Source organism: Pelophylax lessonae (genome assembly GCF_965119305.1).
Source record: "Pelophylax lessonae genome assembly, chromosome: 2".
NCBI lineage: Eukaryota > Metazoa > Chordata > Amphibia > Anura > Ranidae > Pelophylax > Pelophylax lessonae.
The window spans coordinates 528,929,811-528,950,887 of record NC_138769.1 but is presented as its reverse complement, the minus strand read 5'-3'; the positions used below and the strand labels follow the sequence as shown (position 1 = coordinate 528,950,887).

Below are 21,077 nucleotides of genomic sequence, written 5' to 3'. Positions count from 1 at the left end.
AGCGCTGCTAGTGTAAAACTTTGTTCATATTTATTCTTATCATTTTACACCATTTATATAGATTTAGGATCTGATGAGACAGATGAGGCAGGGGAAAGCGGGGGCGCTTTTTGCTAGCCCATCGCCTGAAAGCCACTTACACCTGGGACACAAAGGACTCCAGGACCGCCGTCAGTGCATCGATGGATTGGTTGGGACCCGGAGGGCCCCACAGCCTCAGAGAGGGGATCAATGTGCTCCAAAGACTCCATGAGTAACCAGGGGAACTCCACAAAATAGGTGTAAAACACTTTAAGGGTCACCCCCACTGCGCTGGCAGCACCACCCAGTCACCAGGCACAGAGCACCAAGCGATCCTCAGCAGAGAGGGAGAGAACCCTAACAGACTCACCCCCCAGCAGACACAGACTCCTGCAGCCTCCAGGATAATCTGCACTGAACACACGGTGATCAGGAATTAAAAGGAGTTCGCACAAGGGGATGAGCAGGGGCACCCACTGCCAAAATCGCCGTCCAGAGGGCTCCACTGTCATGGCCGCCGTGGTTTTCAACAGCAAACCACCGCAAAATGGCCACCGGACTACACAAACATGGCAGTGGTGAATAGAAACACAGACTACAACAAAATGGTGGCACCACGAGGCTTGCATGGACTCAGGAGGGAACCCAAGCCTCAAGGACAGACCCAGGCAGGATGGGGGCCAGGCAGAAGCCCCCACCAAGTACAACCCCACTTGGCACAGTCGATCATCCAGTCGCCATCGGCGCACCCCCCCCCGGCCCACATCGCCAGCCTAGCGCCCTGTCCCCAATCTAGGAGGTGGATCAGACCACCCAAACTGCCCCAACATATGTGGAGGGGGGGTAGGATGGGGTACCTGACGGGAAGAAGGGGAATCCGGGGGTCCGACCGTCCCAAGGAGGGGCCCATGTCCACCCCAAAACCCTCCAGGGGGAGAGGAGGGACAGCTACTCACCATGCCAGGAACCAGACGGGCACTGCTCCAGACAGAACCCCTCTCCATCGAAATGGGGGGCTGTCAGCCAGAAGAAATGCTGCGACTCGGGCCGAGACCTGGTCGTATGCGACCTTGCAAGGCATTTAACTCGCAGGCCAGCCCCCGTCCAGTGTAGCATGAAGCTGAGGTCTGCACGCGATCGCTGGCCAGACTGGGGTGACATACTGGATCTAGATTATCCAGCCCGTCGCCCAGTCCGGCAGTTGATTGGTCCTGGCAATTTTTTTCTTTTTAGATAGAAATGTTTTTCTCCTAGATTTTTCCTGTGAGATCTACAGAGATCCCAGCAAGGTCCTTACTCCTGACTAGGCAGAAAAAAACTGAGTACCTATAGCAGGGAGAGAGTATACCCCCTGGGACTTTGCATAGGCGAAGCCAGACTTTTTTCTGCCTAGTGTCCTACTCCTGTAGGGTGCAGTAAAACCCAATTGTTAAGAATATCAGCAGCTGTGTCCGTCAATGAACTAAAGAGAAACATGGCCTTTTTTACATATAGCCAATGCTATATTGAACTTGTCTATCTCGGTGTCTTTTGTCTATAACCTGGTGATCCTGTAACACTCCTGCTGGCAATGCTAGAAAACCCTCTTTGCAGGCACTCGCACCTAAGCCCCAATGACAAAAAAATGTCAGGACTTATAAGCGTCTCACAGTCACCATTCAGGCTCAAACCTACTTTGAAAGTTCAAATGTGACTGTCAACAGGGAGAAGGGAAGCTTTGGAAAATGCTCTCCTACTCTCTCCCTCTATGGAGCTGCTGGCTTATTCAGGTGATTAAAGAGAATACTCTGACATAAGCATAGTTGCTTTATGTATTGACTGAATAATAATAACAGCTCACGAAATCCTTTCATTTGTTGCCTGCAACTATTTTTTAGGATCCCATGTATTAATGATTAGATCTTGACACAAATACAGCATCTAATTTACTTAGTGTCTGAAAGGAAAGATCTAATGCGAAAATAATATTCAGCAAGCTTCGCTATACCAGTACCAAAAATACAGCTGTCAGTCATATATACGAGCCAGATGACAGTTTAAAGCATCAATCTATTGTCTTTAAGTTGGAACCTAGAGAAATGGTCTAAAAAAGTTATGAATTCATAATGTAATAAAAATATAATAGGAGTAATGATGGCCACCAAACTCTACTATGCCGCTAAAAATGCCCACTCCAATGTAAACCATCAGTAGTAATGCATAAATATGACCAACTGTATAATTATTAATGACTAGAAACTTAAAATAAAAGTTATCAATGTCCAATAAGAAGTTCTAGGACTGGCCAATGACAAAGCCCTGAAGTCATATTATAAATTCTAAAAATCTGCGCCAAATGCAAATTATCAGATTAGTATTATATGAGATGGAGCATATTTCAGAAAGAGGTAAAGCAATAATAAACCCAAAAGCAAATATTTATTATATTGCAGATTACCAATTGTTAGATGTGATGGCTGCATTAGTCTCCTTTTCTAGCCTTTCTTTCTTCTATTTTCATATGGTGGTCTAGCCAGCAATTCTGTTGTTTTTCGAAAGCACAAGCTGTCCAGCAGGATGTATCAGTTTACATGGATACACGGAGATAAACCATCTAACACAGGCAAATTTTCAGCTTTTATTTATTCATGCAAAACCTTTATCCCAAAAGGAAAAAAAGGTTTGCTGTAACGGATTATAAAATGTGAGCTGGAGTTTGGCTTTACTTTGTTACTGTATCTAAATTTGCTAATGCATTTAACACTACCCTCCCCAAGACTGGCAATGCTACTGTCTGCTGTACTCCCTGTGTTGCTTCATTCAGAGTGGTGTCTCACCAAGTGAAAGCAGAGGGTCAAAAAGCCAAAGAAAAGAATACTGATGCATCCACCACATCTAATTATTGGTAAGCTGCAATAGACACATTGACTTAGCATTTTAACACAGTGCACCAAACTGCACATGACACCAGCATTGTGGTATGAACAATATACATAAAGAAACAATTGTTTCTGTGTCCACATAGAAGACAGCTGTTATCTATGTGCCCTTGTGGTGACTTGCATTCTTCCACTGAAGTAAAATGCAGATCACTGCAATATATGTGAAAAGGGGCTTATTTCCGTACATTTGAAACATGCTTAAAGCGGTAGTATCCCGCTTTTTGACACTTTTACCTACAGGTAAGCCTATAATAAGGCTTACCTGTAGGTACAAATAATATCTCCTTAACCGGCACGGTTTAGGAGATCAAGGGTGGGGTATACTGTGCTTCTGGGATATTGGTGATAAATTATGCTCAATTAAAAGTGTATAAGACTGTGGATAGGGCAAGTAAATACGTGTATAAGCGGTTAAAAATATTTAGTAAATAAATCAAGTGTGAAAATGTGCGTCCTTCAATTACATATGTGCAAACAGTGTAACACATTAAAAAATCAATCCAGGTGCTAAAAATAAAATTAGGGTGCTTACACACAATTAAGACAAAGTAGAAAGATAAATATATATATATAAATAAATATATGCAACACCGCTTAGAGTGCCTAAAAACAATACGTGACAGGTAAAGTGCTGAGTGCATATACTGGTGTATAAATATCTCAAAAATAACTAAAGTGTCCTCTGTGCTCCAAAACAGTGGGGAAATTCGGGTGAAAAAAGTCCAAACAATTTTTTGTGTCCAGATGGGAGGATTCCAAAGGTGATACTCCTTCACCTAACACCGTGCTCAAGGTGGTGGGGTGCTTCTCCTAAAACCCCTCTAAGTGTGCTAACTGCTCACCTCAAGGTCTAAAATTATAGGCCTTAACCGATATCCAGGGGAAATCTCTGGAAAGCAGAGCAGGATTGGAGAGGAGCCCCCTGGATATCGGTTAAGGCCTATAATTTTAGACCTTGAGGTGAGCAGTTAGCACACTTAGAGGGGTTTTAGGAGAAGCACCCCACCACCTTGAGCACGGTGTTAGGTGAAGGAGTATCACCTTTGGAATCCTCCCATCTGGACACAAAAAATTGTTTGGACTTTTTTCACCCGAATTTCCCCACTGTTTTGGAGCACAAAGGACACTTTAGTTATTTTTGAGATATTTATACACCAGTATATGCACTCAGCACTTTACCTGTCACGTATTGTATTTAGGCACTCTAAGCGGTGTTGCATATATTTATTTATATATATATTTATCTTTCTACTTTGTCTTAATTGTGTGTAAGCACCCTAATTTTATTTTTAGCACCTGGATTGATTTTTTATTGTGTTACACTGTTTGCACATATGCAATTGAAGGACACAGATTTTCACACTTGATTTATTTACTAAATATTTTTAACCGCTTATACACGTATTTACTTGCCCTATCCACAGTCTTATACACTTTTAATTGAGCATAATTTATTACCAATATCCCAGAAGCGCAGTATCCCCCACCCTTGATTTAATTTGACACTGCATGGTTACCAGTCTCGGTACTTGCAGCATCTGGGATTAGCCTCCTTGATCGCTTGAGCAATATCTTCCCCAGACAGCGCAGGACTCACTACACATATCCCTTTAACGGTTTAGGAGATATTTACAGAGCATGCAGCCGCTCGCGCGAGCGGCGCATGCGCTCTGAAGGTCCGGGGGGACCTTCAATTCTGTTTGCCGGGAGCTTGCCGGAAGATCACTCCCGCGCGCATGCGCGGCGAGTGACGTCATCGCGGCTCCGGCCAATCATCGCGCCGGAGCCGTCTCTTCTGGCCAATCACCGCGCCGGAGCCGCCGAACCCGGAAGAGACGGCGAGGGATCATGGCAGCGCCCGCAGCGATGTCCGGGGGTCCGTGTCGGGGCTTTGTTCTAAGGTAAGTTACACATAATGGGCTAGTATGCGATGCATACTAGCTCATTATGCCTTTGTCTTGCAGGTTTTTTTTATTTTTTTTATTTTAGGGTTTACAACCGCTTTAATGCTTATGTACATGTAAAAAATCATAATATTGTCTTCCTTAGGCAGCCAAATCATATATTTCCTACATTTTCATTTATAGGTTTAAAACAAGGCTAAATTACCAGTGAATCTGCTAGTATCTTTGCATTTCCAGTGCCTCCTGTTTTGTTCTGACAACCAGCTGAAAGACTTGTGGTAGTATTGTCAGCCTGAATGCTCATTCCCACATTGAGACCACAGGATGTCATTCCAATGCATGGAATGCCTGCAGTTTCGTTGTCAGCCTGTGACATCACAGGCTGACATGCCCCCTGTTCTGTGGTGTATGACCCAAGAGAGAGAGTGGTCATGTCACCACTGCTGAAAGGACTGGATTAAAGTGGTTGTAAACCTCAGTCGTAGAATTTGAGAAAAGCACATATATCTGCAGTGTTTACTTATCTCTCTCCAAAGCTCTAAGTGTCGTTTCTCGATGGTGCTTTGTTCCTCTTTTATCACTTCTGACAAGTTTTCCCGACACAGGAGATAAACTTGTGTCTGAAAAGAGGGGGGGGTGGGGGGCAGTCTCAGAACGGAGCTTGTCAGCTCTCACACACTAACTGCAGTCTCTCCACCCCCACCTCTGTGATGCTGACAGATTGAGAAACATTTTTAACACAATCTGCACATTTGAGAGGGTGTGGAGAGGAGAAGACTGCAGATAAACAAGTAAAACCTATGTAGGAGGATTTGTTTCATCAATGTGTATCATCTGAGGCTGTTCACTTCACTGGGTATATTTGAGGGTTTAAAACCACTTTAAGGTATTTAAGAGACTCTTTGGCTATAAAGACAGTGTTTAGTATGTCAATAATCCTGCTCTTATGCTTCCTTAGTTTCTGGTTATGTTTTAACTAACATCCAGTAGGAGAATCGTTTATACTAATTGCAAGAATGGGCTGCCTTACAGCAATATTTTTACATTCAGTTTCCGGTCTCTTCCATCTGGTTCTGGAAAACTTATTATGCTTAACAGTAGGATAAGGACTGAGTAATAATTTCAGAGAAGGCATGAAAATGCATTGGAGGACATATTTGGATAACGGTACATAATATCCACACATTACAAGTAAGTGGCTTTAAAAAAAAGTGGATTAAGACCATCTTTAATTTCAGTGTGTGATACAAAACAAATTATAGAGGCTGGTTAAGTAACAAGGAGAAAAAATGGATTCTTTGCTGAAATACTACCAATGTCCTCACTCTTTCTTATTCATATTGTGTTTTCACATGTCACTGAAAATCCTAATAAAACCTGGGCTATGTGAGATGCCCTTTCATCTTTTTTTTTTTTTTTTTACTCTCCAGAAGTGATATTTCTATCTTCATCCTCTCCAAGCATAAAGCTCATCAACCTCTCAAAATAGATTCCATGGTGTCATACAGTAGTGCCATAAATCTGAAGAAAGTAAGTCGTTAACATGCACATACATTGAATATTTTATTCCAGTACAGGAGTGTGAAAAAAATCTTATAGTTAACCAAAACTAAATTGCTTTGTAAATTGTTTTTGTTATTTTCAGAGTGAGACACTAGCATATTATACACTTTGCTTGCTAATCTGTAAAATAAAATAATGTACCAAGGATTTAAAGAAACCTGTCATGAGAAATATATGAAGGCTGCCTTCGCATTCTGAAATGCCAACTGCCTGGCTGACATGTACCATCTACTACTTTCTCGCCTGGAACCAATAGGCAGATGGTGAATTTGAATTAGCAAGTTAAAAGGAGGTCAGCATGGAATCAAAGTATGTTTTTTTCAGTTTTAAATGAAAGCACGTGAGCTCAGATTTGTGTATCTAAAACATGGAGCACCTTAAAAATAGGCAACTCATTTAAGACTGGTACAAAAGGTATGAACATGTTCATTTAACTCTATTAGTTGAAAACAACGTCAGGTTGATTTCTTAAAGGTATAGAGGAGCTTCACTCATTAATATTTACTTTACTCTTCACTCAGTAAAGTATACATTCAAATATTTCAAAACAACATACTGGAGCTATTTGAGGACAAGACTAAAAAAAACCCTGTTCAAGACTTCGAGTCACTCACCTATTACTTACCTGCATGTAACCCGTTTTGAAGAAAGCAAACAGTACTGTAGGTACAATAATATTTATTTTCTGTTTGCCATAGAATAAACATTTTTCCAATGCGATTTAACTTTTATTAAAGTATATGTGTGGCCAAAACTTTTTATTGTTTTTTTTTTTTTTTAGGTTTGGATACATTATTGAAGTTTAAAATGATATATATTCTCTCAGTTATTGGAGAAGATTGCCACCACCCCTAAATTACAAGTAATACATTTGGTTAAATCCTCAATGGGATTTTGAAGGCAATCAGACCAAGTGAAAGCACAATAAATATGTTAAAAAGTTACATATTTAATGTTTTAGTGTTGCAGTTTTAAAAATTGAAACAATAAAGATGTACATTTTAAACAAATTTGTTGTGATTTCACTTGGTCTGGTTTCCTTAAAATCCCATTGGGGATTTAACCAAACATACTGACAGTATTGAAGTTTACCGTCAGCTTATTTTTTACTATCTGCGCTACAATGAGAAGATTTTTCCAGCACTTCCTGTCCTACAGAAACAACATGAATTAAAGGAAGTCTCTATGGCACCAGAAAAGGAATCCTCATTGGGAGATTTATATTTGCCTCTTTTTCTGTTGACAAAAGTAACTAGAGGGTTAAACTAGCTAGCAGGGACACAGTGAACAATAAAAGCTTGACAGGAGTTAAACTGTTTCCTTGCAAAGTAATATCTTTTTCCTCCAGTCCATTGAGTGACACAGGAATTCTGACACAGTCAAGGTATACTGCGACCTATAGGAGGTTGAGACACTGTATGCCAGCCCCATATAACCCTTCCTCTATATCAGTGGTTCTCAACTCCTGTCCTCGTAACCCACTGATAGGCCAGGTTTGCAAGATAACTGAAATACATCACAGGTGATATAATTTGCTGCTCAGTGATTGCAGTATTCTAGTCTGCATCTCCCCAAGGTAATACCTAAAACCTGGCCTGTTAGTGGGTCCTGAGGACAGGAGTTGAGAACCACTGCTCTACATAGTAGCGTACATAGGGCCAAACAGAGGACCTACCTCCCTCAAAGGAAGCGGAGAAAATGTTTTACAAAAAGTACAAAAACCTTTCATTCTCCATATTCTAGTAAAGGACATATATTTAGAATCAATCAGGATGCCCACAAGCAGTCAAACTAAGGTCCAGAGGGAGTTAACTACTCTTAGCAAGGACCTGAGGAGAACAGCCCTACTCAACTGATGACCCAAGATTAGCAATGCCAGACACATCCAGACAACATCTTCAGACAATATGACTCTCCAAAGAGCTCTTTAAGGCAGGATTCTCTTGAGGAAGGGTACTCTGAGCATTCAATGATGACGACCCCCAGAAAAAGCACTAGAAGGGACATAAGGACCAATACTGTCAAAAAAGGAGAAGGGCTTAAGAGTATCAAGTGCCACAAAAAGGACAACCGCATTGAGGGTAAAGAACTCCCCGTCCAGGGAGGAGCGCAAGCGGAATACCACTTTCAAGGATAAGTTCCTACCCAAGTAGTAAATAGGTTTCTGGGTTTGGGGAACCCTGACAAATCTAGAAATATACACAATGAAGCGCAGTATTATTAGAAGGGTGAGGAGGGGAAACTAAAGGAGATGCCTGACTGAAGGGTTTAGGCTGAACGCTACAGGGGATGACTTGGGATAAACTATCCAAGGACCAGCTGGAAGACTAAACAGCCTCTCACCTGAGAAAGTGTGGGTACACCTTCATGCCAAAGGCTAAACAGAGAAAGGAGATGACCTCTGGTTTTGAGCCCTACAGCCTGAGTAGCAAGTAGGCTCTGAATGACTACATGCCACTACAGCATTAGTAGATGAATGGGATTTCTCTGCTCCTTCCGCAGATCTCCTGTGGAAAAGCATGCTCCTACCACCAGTGGTGTTGCTGATGAGGTCAAAAGGAGCTCTGAACAGCATCACTTGAAGAGTGACCAAGTCAGATGTTCATTGACTGTATCATCTGTGTACTAGGCATGTAACCAGAGAGTGTCCCACACATGTGTACAGACATATCCACGTGAGACATGAGGCTGGATGCTACTAACAAGCTAACAAAGGAAAACACATAACTTCAGCCAATTGCTCCAACAGTTTTATGAAATATAACCTACACTGGTTAATTGAAAGATCCTATTTTAAAAATGTAACTTATTCTGACATGTTTTGCCATACTAAAGTCACCGCCAACACAAGATGGAGAGTCACTCCAGTTGATTCTAAACAGGTTTTAAAATAAAAAATAAACGGTCTGTCAGTGAGAAGACCTTCCAGCTTTTTGGTATTACGCTTGTTAACGCGGATCCCTGAAGCACTTACGTATGGGGGCAATAAAATTCCCTCCCAAAAGTAAAGAGCTCTGACACTATCAAGAGGGGGGCCAGGATATTAAAGGGTGTTTTCGATCCTTGTAGAGAAAGAACTTGGATAGCTGGTCTAACAGGAAGGTCTATTACAGAAGTGGGAGCTCTAAAGATCCCAGGCTGAAAACAGCAAATAATTTAGAAAAAATCATTTGTAAAACTGGACCATCTGCAAATGGGTAAAAACATGCAAGAGTAGACCATTGGGACTGTGACTTAGAGATGATAATAGGGGCCTATTGAACATTTTGATTTAGGAGCTCAGAAAGGTCAGAGATAGACTATTGTGGAGATGGTTCTGGAGCTTACATTAGAACCTCTGCAAGCAAAGAACTTCAGTAATTCGGCATGTAAAGTTAAAAAAATCGATACAGAGGTCCTCGTGGACAAAAGAGAGGCCCTGGAACGATCTGACAGAGCTGAAAAAGACTTCTTTGATGAGGATGGCCCTATACTATAGGTCCCAGGTTCTAGATTACAAGCATCAATTCCTCCTAGAGATGCCAGGTAAACACTCCCAGAACCACTAGAAGACTATGGGCTGAGGTCACACATAGCAAGAGGGCAGTACATTGTCCATTTTTGAGTAGACGTGTTGTGCTGTGTAGTGGAATGAAACTAGGCCCAATCTGAGGCCAAGCCTCCAGTATTCTCAAAAGAAGCCAGCCGATGCTGATAAGGGTTTCAGTTTACTGCCGGTGGGCAATGAAGCAAGACCAAAAATGTACAATCCAGGTGGTGCCTCAGGAACAGGAAAAGCAGCAGAGAGTGAGGAGTGTGAGAGCATAGTGCTCCTCCTAGCAAGTGATAGCATTGCTCTGTCTCTCAACCTTTACCACAGTAAAACAAAAATTTTCAGGAAGTTTAATGCTACAGCCTGACTGGCCTACTCACTAAATGAGTCTTCAGAAACAGTGTCATACCAAAGGCTGTGCCAGGGCTCTAGGTCTGAAATGGGCCACAATGAGGAGCCCCATGCCCAAAAGGTCACATTCCAGGCTTGTCCAGTTCGGGGGGGGGGGGTACAAGTACAGCCTTTAAAGCTGTTGCTGAGGAAAAGCCAATTAGGATAGTTATGTAGGGACCAGGGCAGGCAGAGATGTGGGAATCTTGGTGGAGTCACCGAAGAAGAAAATATCAGCTGTGCATCAAAACATTTTGACTCATGTCACCAAAGTAAAAATGCCATGAAGATAGAAAGCTAGCAAAAAAAAGAACGGAAGAAAAGGCATCTAAACTCCTTGGACGCTAGCAAAAAAAAATAAAAACAAGCCATACAGGGCTGGACTAAAACTTTTTTGGATGCTAGTGTCCCAACCTCCTATATGCTGCAATATAACCAAACTGAAGCTGAATTCATGTGATCTTCAATGGATGGTGGAAAAAAGGTTTTGGGTATATATAAAAATTATTATTGCCTTAGAGTAAACCTCTGGGTATCTCACTGGATATAAACAAACAGCTGTAGATTAAAAAAACAAAACAAAGTGTCAGCTCATACTTTTCTTTTAATATAAATATTGCTCTCCAGCACTGCCTGGAGGATCTTTTTTAGATCTTTCCATTTCCCATAATGATATACAGTAAATGAACATCCCCTGTTCCATCCCAAAATGCAGTGCATTAGGCCTAAATGATAAACAGGCCTCAGCATTGCCACATGAGAGGGTGTCTATGAAAATGGGTGTCAGTGAATTACTGCAGATCTGAGTTTATATCCTGTCAGATACCCACAGGGTCCCTTTAAGTCACCATTTAAAGAAATGTTAGCCAGCCTGTTAAAATCATGCATGAAAGAAACCACAAAGCAGCATGCAGAACATATTGAAAAAGCCAGCGCTGTCAGCAATAGTCAGGCTAGAAATAAGTGGTTAGTGTCACGTCTTGCGGAGTAAAGCCAAAATCATAGATCAGCAGAATAAAGATAGACACAAGGCTGTAATGTATAAGCATGTTTCATTACCATGGTTACAGGCCTTTAGAACAGACCTCTCTGACGATGGACTGAAATTGTCCTGTATATCTGCAAAAACCATAAAGAGATTTTGTTGAATCTCTGACTTAATACTTTTGATGGCATAGGAATGCAAGAAACCCGATGCATTTAATCTTAATTATGCAATATAATGACAGGTTCTTGTACAGGCTGAATATCTGACATAATAAAAAATATCATGATTGTACATCCTTTTTAATCGCATTAGCATATACCCTAGAGAGATAAAGTACATATGGTTTTGATGATGAGCCTTGTCATAATCAGCAGCTTATGTTAAGTTCAGTGCATTGGTGTGCAAAGTGGTACTGACATCAGCCAGCTGGAATTAACATCTTTCCTGACATTTGTCAATGCGTAGAAAAGGATTATGCTTGCTGCTGGCACTTTAAGCACTTCTTTTTGGTAGCCATGTATTTGTAATGAATGTGTAAGAAGCACGTGCAAAAAAAAAATACCTTAGAATGGAATAATGGAAGAGAAAGGTATTCTAGTCACCTTTAGGCCTTGGAGTCCGTTTTCGTCGGTCTCGGAAAGCAGCTCCGGATTGCAGGGCCTCTAGCAGGCTATCCATCACTCCCGTCTCTTCGCCTTCTGTAAAGAGAGATTGAGGGAATTCCATCAGCCCTCTAGGTTACCATAGTAATGTCAAAGACATACAGACAGATAAAAAAGATCACTCTGTTATGACTAAAACCAGCAATTTTAAAACTAGACAAGCTTTTAACTGACTCATATATCATTCTTTTCTTAATAAAATCAGTCTCATTTCGTTTTTGTGTTGCTATCTAGTAAAGTGGACGAAAGTTCAATTGATTTACTTCAGGCCCTAGGCTTTATAGCCAGCGACAGTAATCTCAAAAGGAATATGGCTTCTGTCTTATCTTTTTTTTCTTCCTGAACCATGTGCGTTAAGGTCACCAATAAATCATGTGTCCCTTGTGAAAAACTATAACTTTATCACTCCCTAAAAAGGATTCAGCTGTAGTTATATCTGACTTAAAAAGACCCAAAGGCGTTCAATGTAACAGCAACTCCCGTTGCACACCTTAATCTTCATTAAGTTTGCCCTGATGCATTTAGAAAATCACATTTAATTATTAAAAGCATGTACTAGAAGAATACAAGGCAGGAATAAATGTTTATACCGAGTAAGTCAAACATATGCCTCTGGTCAAGTCCTACCTCTTTTAAAGGATCCAGTGTTATGAATAGTTTATGCACAGAACAAAGCAGATTAATAGACCTCCATAAACCTAAATGTACGCATGTCTAGACATAGCAATTATTTTTTCATCATGGGAAGGATACTGCTGAAGCACACTATTTGTGTTAGGCCAGAACTCTGTTTCACTAACTCTTCATCAACACATGATTTGCTTGATTACAGCTCAACTATGCATCCAAAAATCCTAGACAATATAATGAGTGTGCCATTTGCATTTCAATGAATAGGAAAGCTGATGACCCAACTGATAAGATGGCCACTAGAGCATGAAGACTGAACATCTAGGGGAATCTCCTGATCAGGCAGCACACTGTGTAAATAGAAGCAACATGAATAATATGGCACAGAGTGACTGCAAATGGACATGTTAAACATGAATTTCAGTATATTTAGTAACTGAACAAAAAATATAAAGAAATATTAACTGGCGAGATAAGGAGATAATAAATAAGAAAATAATGGAGATAAACTTAAGGCTCATAGCTTGCATCTGCAGTGAAGAATAGAATACAATATGTTTTGGGGTTTTGCCTTTTGTCTGGAAAGCAAAAAACTGCTCTGCAGTGCTAGTAGCTTATTCACCTTCGCCATAGACTAATTTATATGTAGATCAATGCTAATTTGATGCTGTACAAAGAATTGTACACTGCTAAAAAAAATTAAAGCTACACTTTGAAAACGCATCAGATCTCAATGGGGAAAAATATCATGCTGGATATCTATACTGATATGGACTGGGTAATGTGTTAGGAACGAAAGGATACCACATTGTTTGATGGAAATGAAAATGATCAACCTACAGAGGGCTGAATACAGACACCCTAAAAATCAAAGTTAAAACAATGATGCAGCAGGCTAGTCCATTTTGCTGAAATCTCATTGTAGCAACTCAAAATGGTACTCAGTAGTTTGTTTGGCCCCCACGTGCTTGTATGCATGCCTGACAATGTTGGGGCATACTCCTAATGAGATGTCGGATGGTGTCCTGCAGTATTTCCTCCCAGATCTTGACCAGAGCAGCACTGAGCTCCTGAACAGACTGAGGTGCAACCTGGCAGCGTCGGATGCACCAAAATATAATGTCCCAGAGGTGTTCTATTGGATTTAGGTCAGGAAAGTATGGGGGCCATTCAATGGTATCAATTCCTTCATTTTCCATGAACTGGCTGCATGCTCTCACCACATGAGGCCAGGCTTTGTCGTGCACCAGGAGGAACCCAGGACCCACTGCACCAGTGTAGGGTCTGACAATGGGTTCAAGAATTTCATCCGATACCTAATGGCAATCAGGGTGCCATTGTCTAGCCTGTAGAGGTCTGTGCGTCCCTACATGGATATGTCTCCTCAGACTATCAATGACCCACCACTAAACTGGTCATGCTGAACAATGTTACATGCAGCATAATGTTCTGCACGGCTTCTCCAGACACTTTTACATCTGTTACATGTGCTCAGGGGTAACCTACACTCATCTGTGAAAAGTACAGGGCTCCAGTGACGGACCTGCCAATTTTGGTGTTCAATGGAAAATGCCAATTGAGCTCCACGGTGCCTGGCAGTGAGTACAGGGCCCACTAGAGGAGTTCAGGCCACCCTCATGAATCTCCTCCATGCTCTTAAGACTGTGTTGGGGGAGACAGCAAACCTTTTGGCAATGGCACGTATTGATGAGCCATCCTGGAGGAGTTTGCCTGTCTGTGCAACCTCTATAGGGTCCAGGTATCGCCTCATGCAACCAGTAGTGACACTGACCCTAGCCAAATGCAAAAGTAGTAAAAAAAATGCCAGTGACCTCTACCTGTAAAACTATTCCTGTTTGGGGGTTGGCTCATTGTTGCCCATCTAGTGCAACTTTTAATTTCATTAACACCAAAGCAGCTGAAACTGATTAACAACCCCTTCTGCTACTTAACCACTTAAGGACTGCCTGTTGCAGATATACTGTGGCAGGCTGGCCCTCCTGTGCTAAACGACGTAGCCCTACATCGGTCGCACGCGCCTGCAGCTAGGCAGAGGGGACACTTATGCACGGGGCTGGCAGCTCCGATTGCCGCCAGCCATCTGCGATTGCTCCCTGCTGAGAGAGAACAGTCAGCTGTTGTAAACACAGTTGACCGTTCTTCTCTCTGGATTGATCAAAGAGTGCCTGTGATCCTGCTATATAGGATCACAGGTCTTTGTGATCATTTCAAAAGCCCACCCACAGTTAGAATCACTCCCCTAGGCTTACATTTAACCCCTGATCACCCACTGTGTTAACCCCTTCCATGCCAATGGCATTATTACAATAACAGTGCATATTTTTAGCACTGATTACTGTAGTAATGTCACTGGTACCCCCAAAAGTGTCAAAAATGTCAGTTAAGGGTCCGATCTGTCCGCCGCAATGTCACAGTCCCGCTAAAAATCGTAGATCGCCGACATTACTAGAAAAAAATAAAAAATAAAAATTACGTAAATCTTTCCCATAGTTACTAGAGGTGATAACTTTTGCGCAAACCAATCAAACTACGCTTTTTGCGATTTTTTTTACCAACAATATGTAGCAGAAAACAAATTGGCCTAAAATGTTAAAAAAAAAAATCACACAGGTGATCAAATACCACCAAAAGAAAGCTCCATTTGTGGGGAAAAAAGGACATCAATTTTATTTAGGTACAGCGTCGCACGACCGCGCAATTGTCCGTCAAAGTAACGCAGTGCCGAATCACAAAAAATGGCCTGGTCATTAAGGGGACAAATCCTTCCGGTCCAGAAGTGATTAACTGACCAGAACAATATCCCAGCAGTTTAATTGACTTGATGCTATACTCTAATTAAAAAAGTGTTCCTTTAAGTTTTTTGAGCAATGTATTTCGGAATTCAGGAACATTAAAAATGGAACCCAGGGATAGAGATCAAGGGGCAGGTAAGTTACTATATAACCCAACAGATACATCCGATTCAAATACTTCAAAAAGTAGAAGGCAGATAAATTACAAATACATAGCAAGCAGCATAGTTAAACCAAACAATGTGCATCACCTGCTTAGTAGTGTAGGGTAGCAAAAAAAATGTTCAAACCCCAAAATTCTTGGTTCGTCACCTTATATCTTTTACTTACCATACCCTGAGATAGTATGCATATTTTGCTTAGGCCAAATAGTGTTTCAATTTGGAAGCCGATTTAAATGTGTTTTTCATATTTCAGTTTTTTATTTTTTTACATTTTCCTGTAATCTTTCACAACACAACGTGTATATACTGTAGGTGTCTCTTTATAAAATACACAAGTCACCATTCTGAAGATTGCAGCTTATCTCTCCTGTGTACCAGTTTATGTAGCTGAAAAACGGGGCCACAACGTTCTCCACTTCTCTTCACAGCACACAACGGTTCTGTCATTCATCTTTACACAGCTGGCCAGTTTATGAAGGTGAGATCTAGTGATCTCACTGGCCATCTGTGTAAAATACACTATATTGTCAAAAGTATTGGGACACCTGCCTTTACATGCACATGAACTTTAATGGCATCCCAGTCCGTAGGGTTCAATATTGGGTTGGCCCACCCTTTGCAGCTATAACAGCTTCAACTTTTCTTGGAAGTCTGTCTACAAGGTTTAGGAGTATGTCTATGGGAATGTTTAACCATTCTTCCAGAAGCGCATTAGTGAGTTCAGGCACTAATGTTGGATGAGAAGGCCTGGCTCACAGTCTCCACTCTAATTTATTCCAAAGGTGTTCTGTCAGTTTGAGGTCAGGACTCTGTGCAGGCCAGTCAAGTTCCTCCCCCCCAAACTCACTCATCTATGTCTTTATGGACCTTGCTTTGTGCATTGGTGCACATGATAAAAACAGATTAAATGACTGTACTAAACATAGGGTGATCACATCTGAATTTTTAATGTTATTTCTGTGTATATCAGGTTTTAAATGTTATAAATTATATCTGCCATAAAAAAAAAGTTTACTCACATGAGGTGTATGTAAACTTTTGGGATTTTATAGCTTTTGCTATACATCTGAGCTGTAGCTCTCAGACACACGAGCCATAGCGTCATTATTTCCCCTTATCCACTTAAAGAACTCTTTTCTTGTCTAGGGCCAGACAAAACTGCATTTTTGAACTGTGGGTTGCAGGAAAGAAATTCCCCCATTAATACAGAAAGTGTTAATGTGAGAATCCCTCCTGCCGGGCCATCGTATTCTCCTGGAGGGAACGGCTATAGCAGCTGCTAGCGATAACCACAGGTGATACCCGACATGCTGGTTGTACCAAAGTTGATCAATCCACTTGGTATATTCATCCTGCCATACATGGTTCAATTCTCTGCAGGTTCCTGCTAAACTGGCCGAGATTCAAACTGTGTATGGCCTGCCTAAAGCCCCGTACACACAGGCCAAGTGTTGGGAGACATTGGCAGGCTCAATAAAAAACTGTCCGATATTCGGCCTGTGCGTATGTCAGTCGGTCTGACAGAAGCCGACCATTTGGAAAACCAGCAGCTGACCGGCTCCCGATCGGCGCATTCAGCCAATGGCTGAGAGCACTGGTCGGAGTGTTCTGGCAGGGGGCCGTCCCCCTGTCAGAACACAACAGCTCAGCGGGGGGAGATTGCTGTACTAATGTTGGATAATTAGTACAGTGGCTCTGACCATAGCTGTCGGTTTTTTTCAAAGGAAAAAAAAAACCTGTTAGTGTGTACCAGGCGTTTGTATAAATATAAACCCAAAATGAATATATTGGTTTATTTGAGATAATTAGGGGACACAGAATTCAGGTATTCTGATTTGAGTGTGATAAACTGCTGGACAGGAGGATTTGGACACAGGCAAACAAAAAATCTGCTGGCCGCTAGGTATGAACCCCCTCCCATTCCAAGCATACTTCGGTTTTGAACAAGTAGTACTTAGGAATGAATCACAACACAGAGGGGTGTCCCTCAATGAACTCAACAAAATTAATTTTATATTATACACAAAATGCTGTTTTCTTTATCATCAATTCAGGATCACAGGTTTCAGTTCTTCTAAGATGATTGGGAGGTCCAAAAGCAGTCAGAGCAAAGGGTGGGCAACATTAACAAGATACAGCAGGGCCACATAACAAAAAAATAAGAGCTGGCAACAGCCTACAGAAGAAAGAGCTGTCTGAAGTACTGTACACCAGAAGCTGGCATCAAATGGGGCTTTAACATCCACCTGGTAATGTATGAACAGAGGACAAGTGGCTGTCTTGCAAATCTGGGAAACAGTTGCCTGATCCCTATAAATACTCCCAAGATTTAGTAGCATGCACCATTACAGGAAAAGGTGAAATCTTAGCCTTAAAGCCATAAGCTTGAACAATAATTTGTCTGATTCATTGGGAAATGGTGGAATTAGAAGCTGGTTTCCTTTTATGGTGGACATCAATAATTAATTAATTGATTCCCTATCTTCTCCGTGGTGTCATTGTATTCTAACAGCTTGACTTCCCTCGCTGTCAAAATACACTGATCAGCGCTGCAGCTGTTTGGCTGCAAGCGCTAATCAAATGAACATTTTCCAACAGCATTGTTCATGAGAAAGCTAATAAAAAATACTTAATGTAATTGTAAATGATCACCTTGTAAAACAAGACATTGTTTAAAATATTTCCTTATGTTTAGAGTTGATAATTACTTTTTCCCCATATATCTTTCCTATTTAGAGGTAGCATTCAACATATCCCCCGAAGAAACTGTTTGGTGAAACCTGTTCTCAGCTGCATAGGAGCTGGGGGGAGGAGAATCAGCAGTGCATTGAGCTTCCCAGAGACAGGCTGTTCGGAAGGGGGGGGGGGGATGGGAGTGTCAGGACAGATCTGATTGGAGGAAAGCAGGCTGAGTTTACAGCACAGCTAGAGAACTGACCATGGTGTGCTCTCCTGCTTAGTGTGGTCAGTTTTTCAGTTTTTTTTAGAAGGAAGGCAAGAGGACTAGCAGGAACACCAAGGATTTCACATAAAGAAAGCAATACAAAGTACAGGATACATTCTCATACAAGCACATGGTACAGCAAATCAGGAATATGAAGTGTTGGGGAAATAAACACTTTAACCACTTGCCGACTGCCTAACGCCGATCTACGTCGGCAGTCAGCCCCTCACAGGCAAAGTGACGTAGGGCTACGTCACTAGCTTGTGAGGGTCTAGGGAGCGAGCGCGCGCCCCCGGAGGCGCGCTCCCGCTCCCGCGTGGTCACGGACCCCCCCGCGCGTGTGACCGGCGGACCCGATGTCCGCCGGTCACTCGGCGATCGGCGGGGGAGAGGGAGAATGTCAGGCAGCTTGTGTAAACAAGCCACCTGTCATTCTCCTTGCTGTTAGGATACTGATCACTCGGATCTAGTATGTAGATCCGTTGATCAGTGTCCATACAGCTCAAGCCCCAGCCAATCACAGTAGAAAGCACGCCCCTAGGGATACACACAGCCCCTCCCTCCCAAATAAAGTTAACCCCTTCACTACCAGTGTATTTTTACAGTAACAGTGCATATATATAGCACTGATTACTGTAGAAATGTCACTGGTAACCCCAAAAGTGTCAAAAATGTCAGTCAAGGGTCCGATCTGTCCGCCCCAATGTCGCAGTACCGCAAAAAAAATCGCAGATCGCCGCCATTACACGTTAAAAAAAAAAACAACAAAAATGACAGAAATCTTTCCCTTTGTTAGTAAACGCGATAACTTTTGCGCAAACCAATCAAAATACGCTTTTTGCGATTTTTTTTACCAAACATAGGTAGCATAAAACAAATTGGCCGAAAAAGTAAAAAAATTTTGATTTTTAAATTTTTTTTTTGGGGAATTTCATATAAAAAAATGTGAAAAATATTGCTATTTTTGCAAAATTGACGCTCTTTTTTTGTTTATAGCGCGTGATCAAAAAATCGCACAGGTGATCAAATACCACCAAAAGAAAGCTCGGTTTGTGGGGAAAAAAGGACGCCAAATTCGTTTAGGTACAGCGTCGCACGACCGCGCAATTGTCCGTTAAAGTCACGCAGTGCCGAATCGCAAAATACCCCCTGGTCGGAATGGGGGTAAAATCTTCCGGGGCTTAAGTGGTTAACTATAGCACAATGATGTGAGCAAGTAACATTGTAAAGATTAGGTACAAACATGCTACTCCTAATCTTTCAAAAAGTTTTTGATTGCAAACATCTAAGTTCAGTCCTCCTGCAAAATGTTTGCTAAAGCCTGGTACACACTTTACATTTGTTCAATCCAGTGAGCTGAATGAAAAAAAAAAAAAGGAGCTTGTTGTACTAATAATGCAATGTAAGTGCAGCAATCTCCCTGTTGTGCTATTGTGTGGTCTGACAGGGGTACTGCAAGCACTGATCAGATGCCAAATGGCTACTGATTTTCCAACATGCCTGTTTAACAGGCTGATGTACCCACAGGCCAAATGTTGGCCTATTGCCAAATTACAGCCTGTGTGTACCAGGCTTTAAAGTGTACTTTAACCCTCACATTTTAAAACAACCCATTCAATTTAAAATAGAAACAAAAGAAAAAACTTTGTGTACAAATATATTTTAACAAAGTATATATATTTTTTCTTTTTTTTTTATAAGTGATCACATTTCCTCTGTTCTCAGCTGCATAAGAGCTGGGGGAGGAGAAACAGCCGGGCACTGAACTTCTGAATGAAAGCCTGTGCAGGGGAGTGTAGCAGCAGACGTCTGATCATTGGAGGAGAGCACACTGAGTTCCCAGCAAAGCTAGGAAACTGACCATCATGTGTTCTCCTGCTTAGTGTGCTAATTTTTTAATAGGAAAACAGAGGGACTTTCAAGAACAACAGGGATTTCACACAAAGGAAGCAAAACAAAGAGAACAGGATACCTTTTCACACAAGTACTTCGTACAGCAGGCACATATCAGGAACATGAAATGTTGGGTTTACATACTCATTAAGGACCAAACCAGACTTGACCATTTTTATCAGCTGCATATTTAATTGAAATGAATGCAAATACATTAAATTCAAACTAACTTTTTTAACTATCAATTTTTTGGGAATTTTTGAAAAGAATTCAAACCCATAAAGCATTGTGACTACTAAGCATGCCATGGTACAAAAGAGAAGATGAGATGTACAGAAGAATAAGACAGATTCAATATTGACAATATGGTCCTGAGTTCTCTATAGTTAGACTCAAGCATAGATAGCATAGGCTAAGGGGGGAAAGAGGAAAAAACAGTCACTAATTAAGACCTTATTGGCAATGTGGGGTACTGCCTATCACAAAATGGTGCAATTGAGATCAGGATCATGTACCATGAACTAGTTAAGAAATGTTAATACGTACAATTGAGTTGAACAGAGTCTCGTGGTTGAGGTAGGATACGGTTGCAGCACTTCTTAATGCACATGCAATGCACTTAGAATTGCATGTCAATGCTGCCAGGAGCATA

General features: G+C 41.5%; 1 protein-coding gene across 1 annotated transcript in view; it reads right to left on the bottom strand.

The window, feature by feature from the left end:
• DIAPH3 (diaphanous related formin 3) overlaps positions 1 to 21,077 on the bottom strand; it is a 1,357,913-nt gene that overhangs the window by 193,016 nt on the left and 1,143,820 nt on the right. The window contains exons 26-27 of the mRNA XM_082245041.1: positions 11,922 to 12,017; positions 11,391 to 11,450 (exon numbers count right to left, since the gene is read on the bottom strand). Of these exons, the coding sequence (XP_082101167.1) occupies positions 11,391 to 11,450; positions 11,922 to 12,017 (156 nt within the window). The remainder of the gene's footprint in view (positions 1 to 11,390; positions 11,451 to 11,921; positions 12,018 to 21,077) is intronic.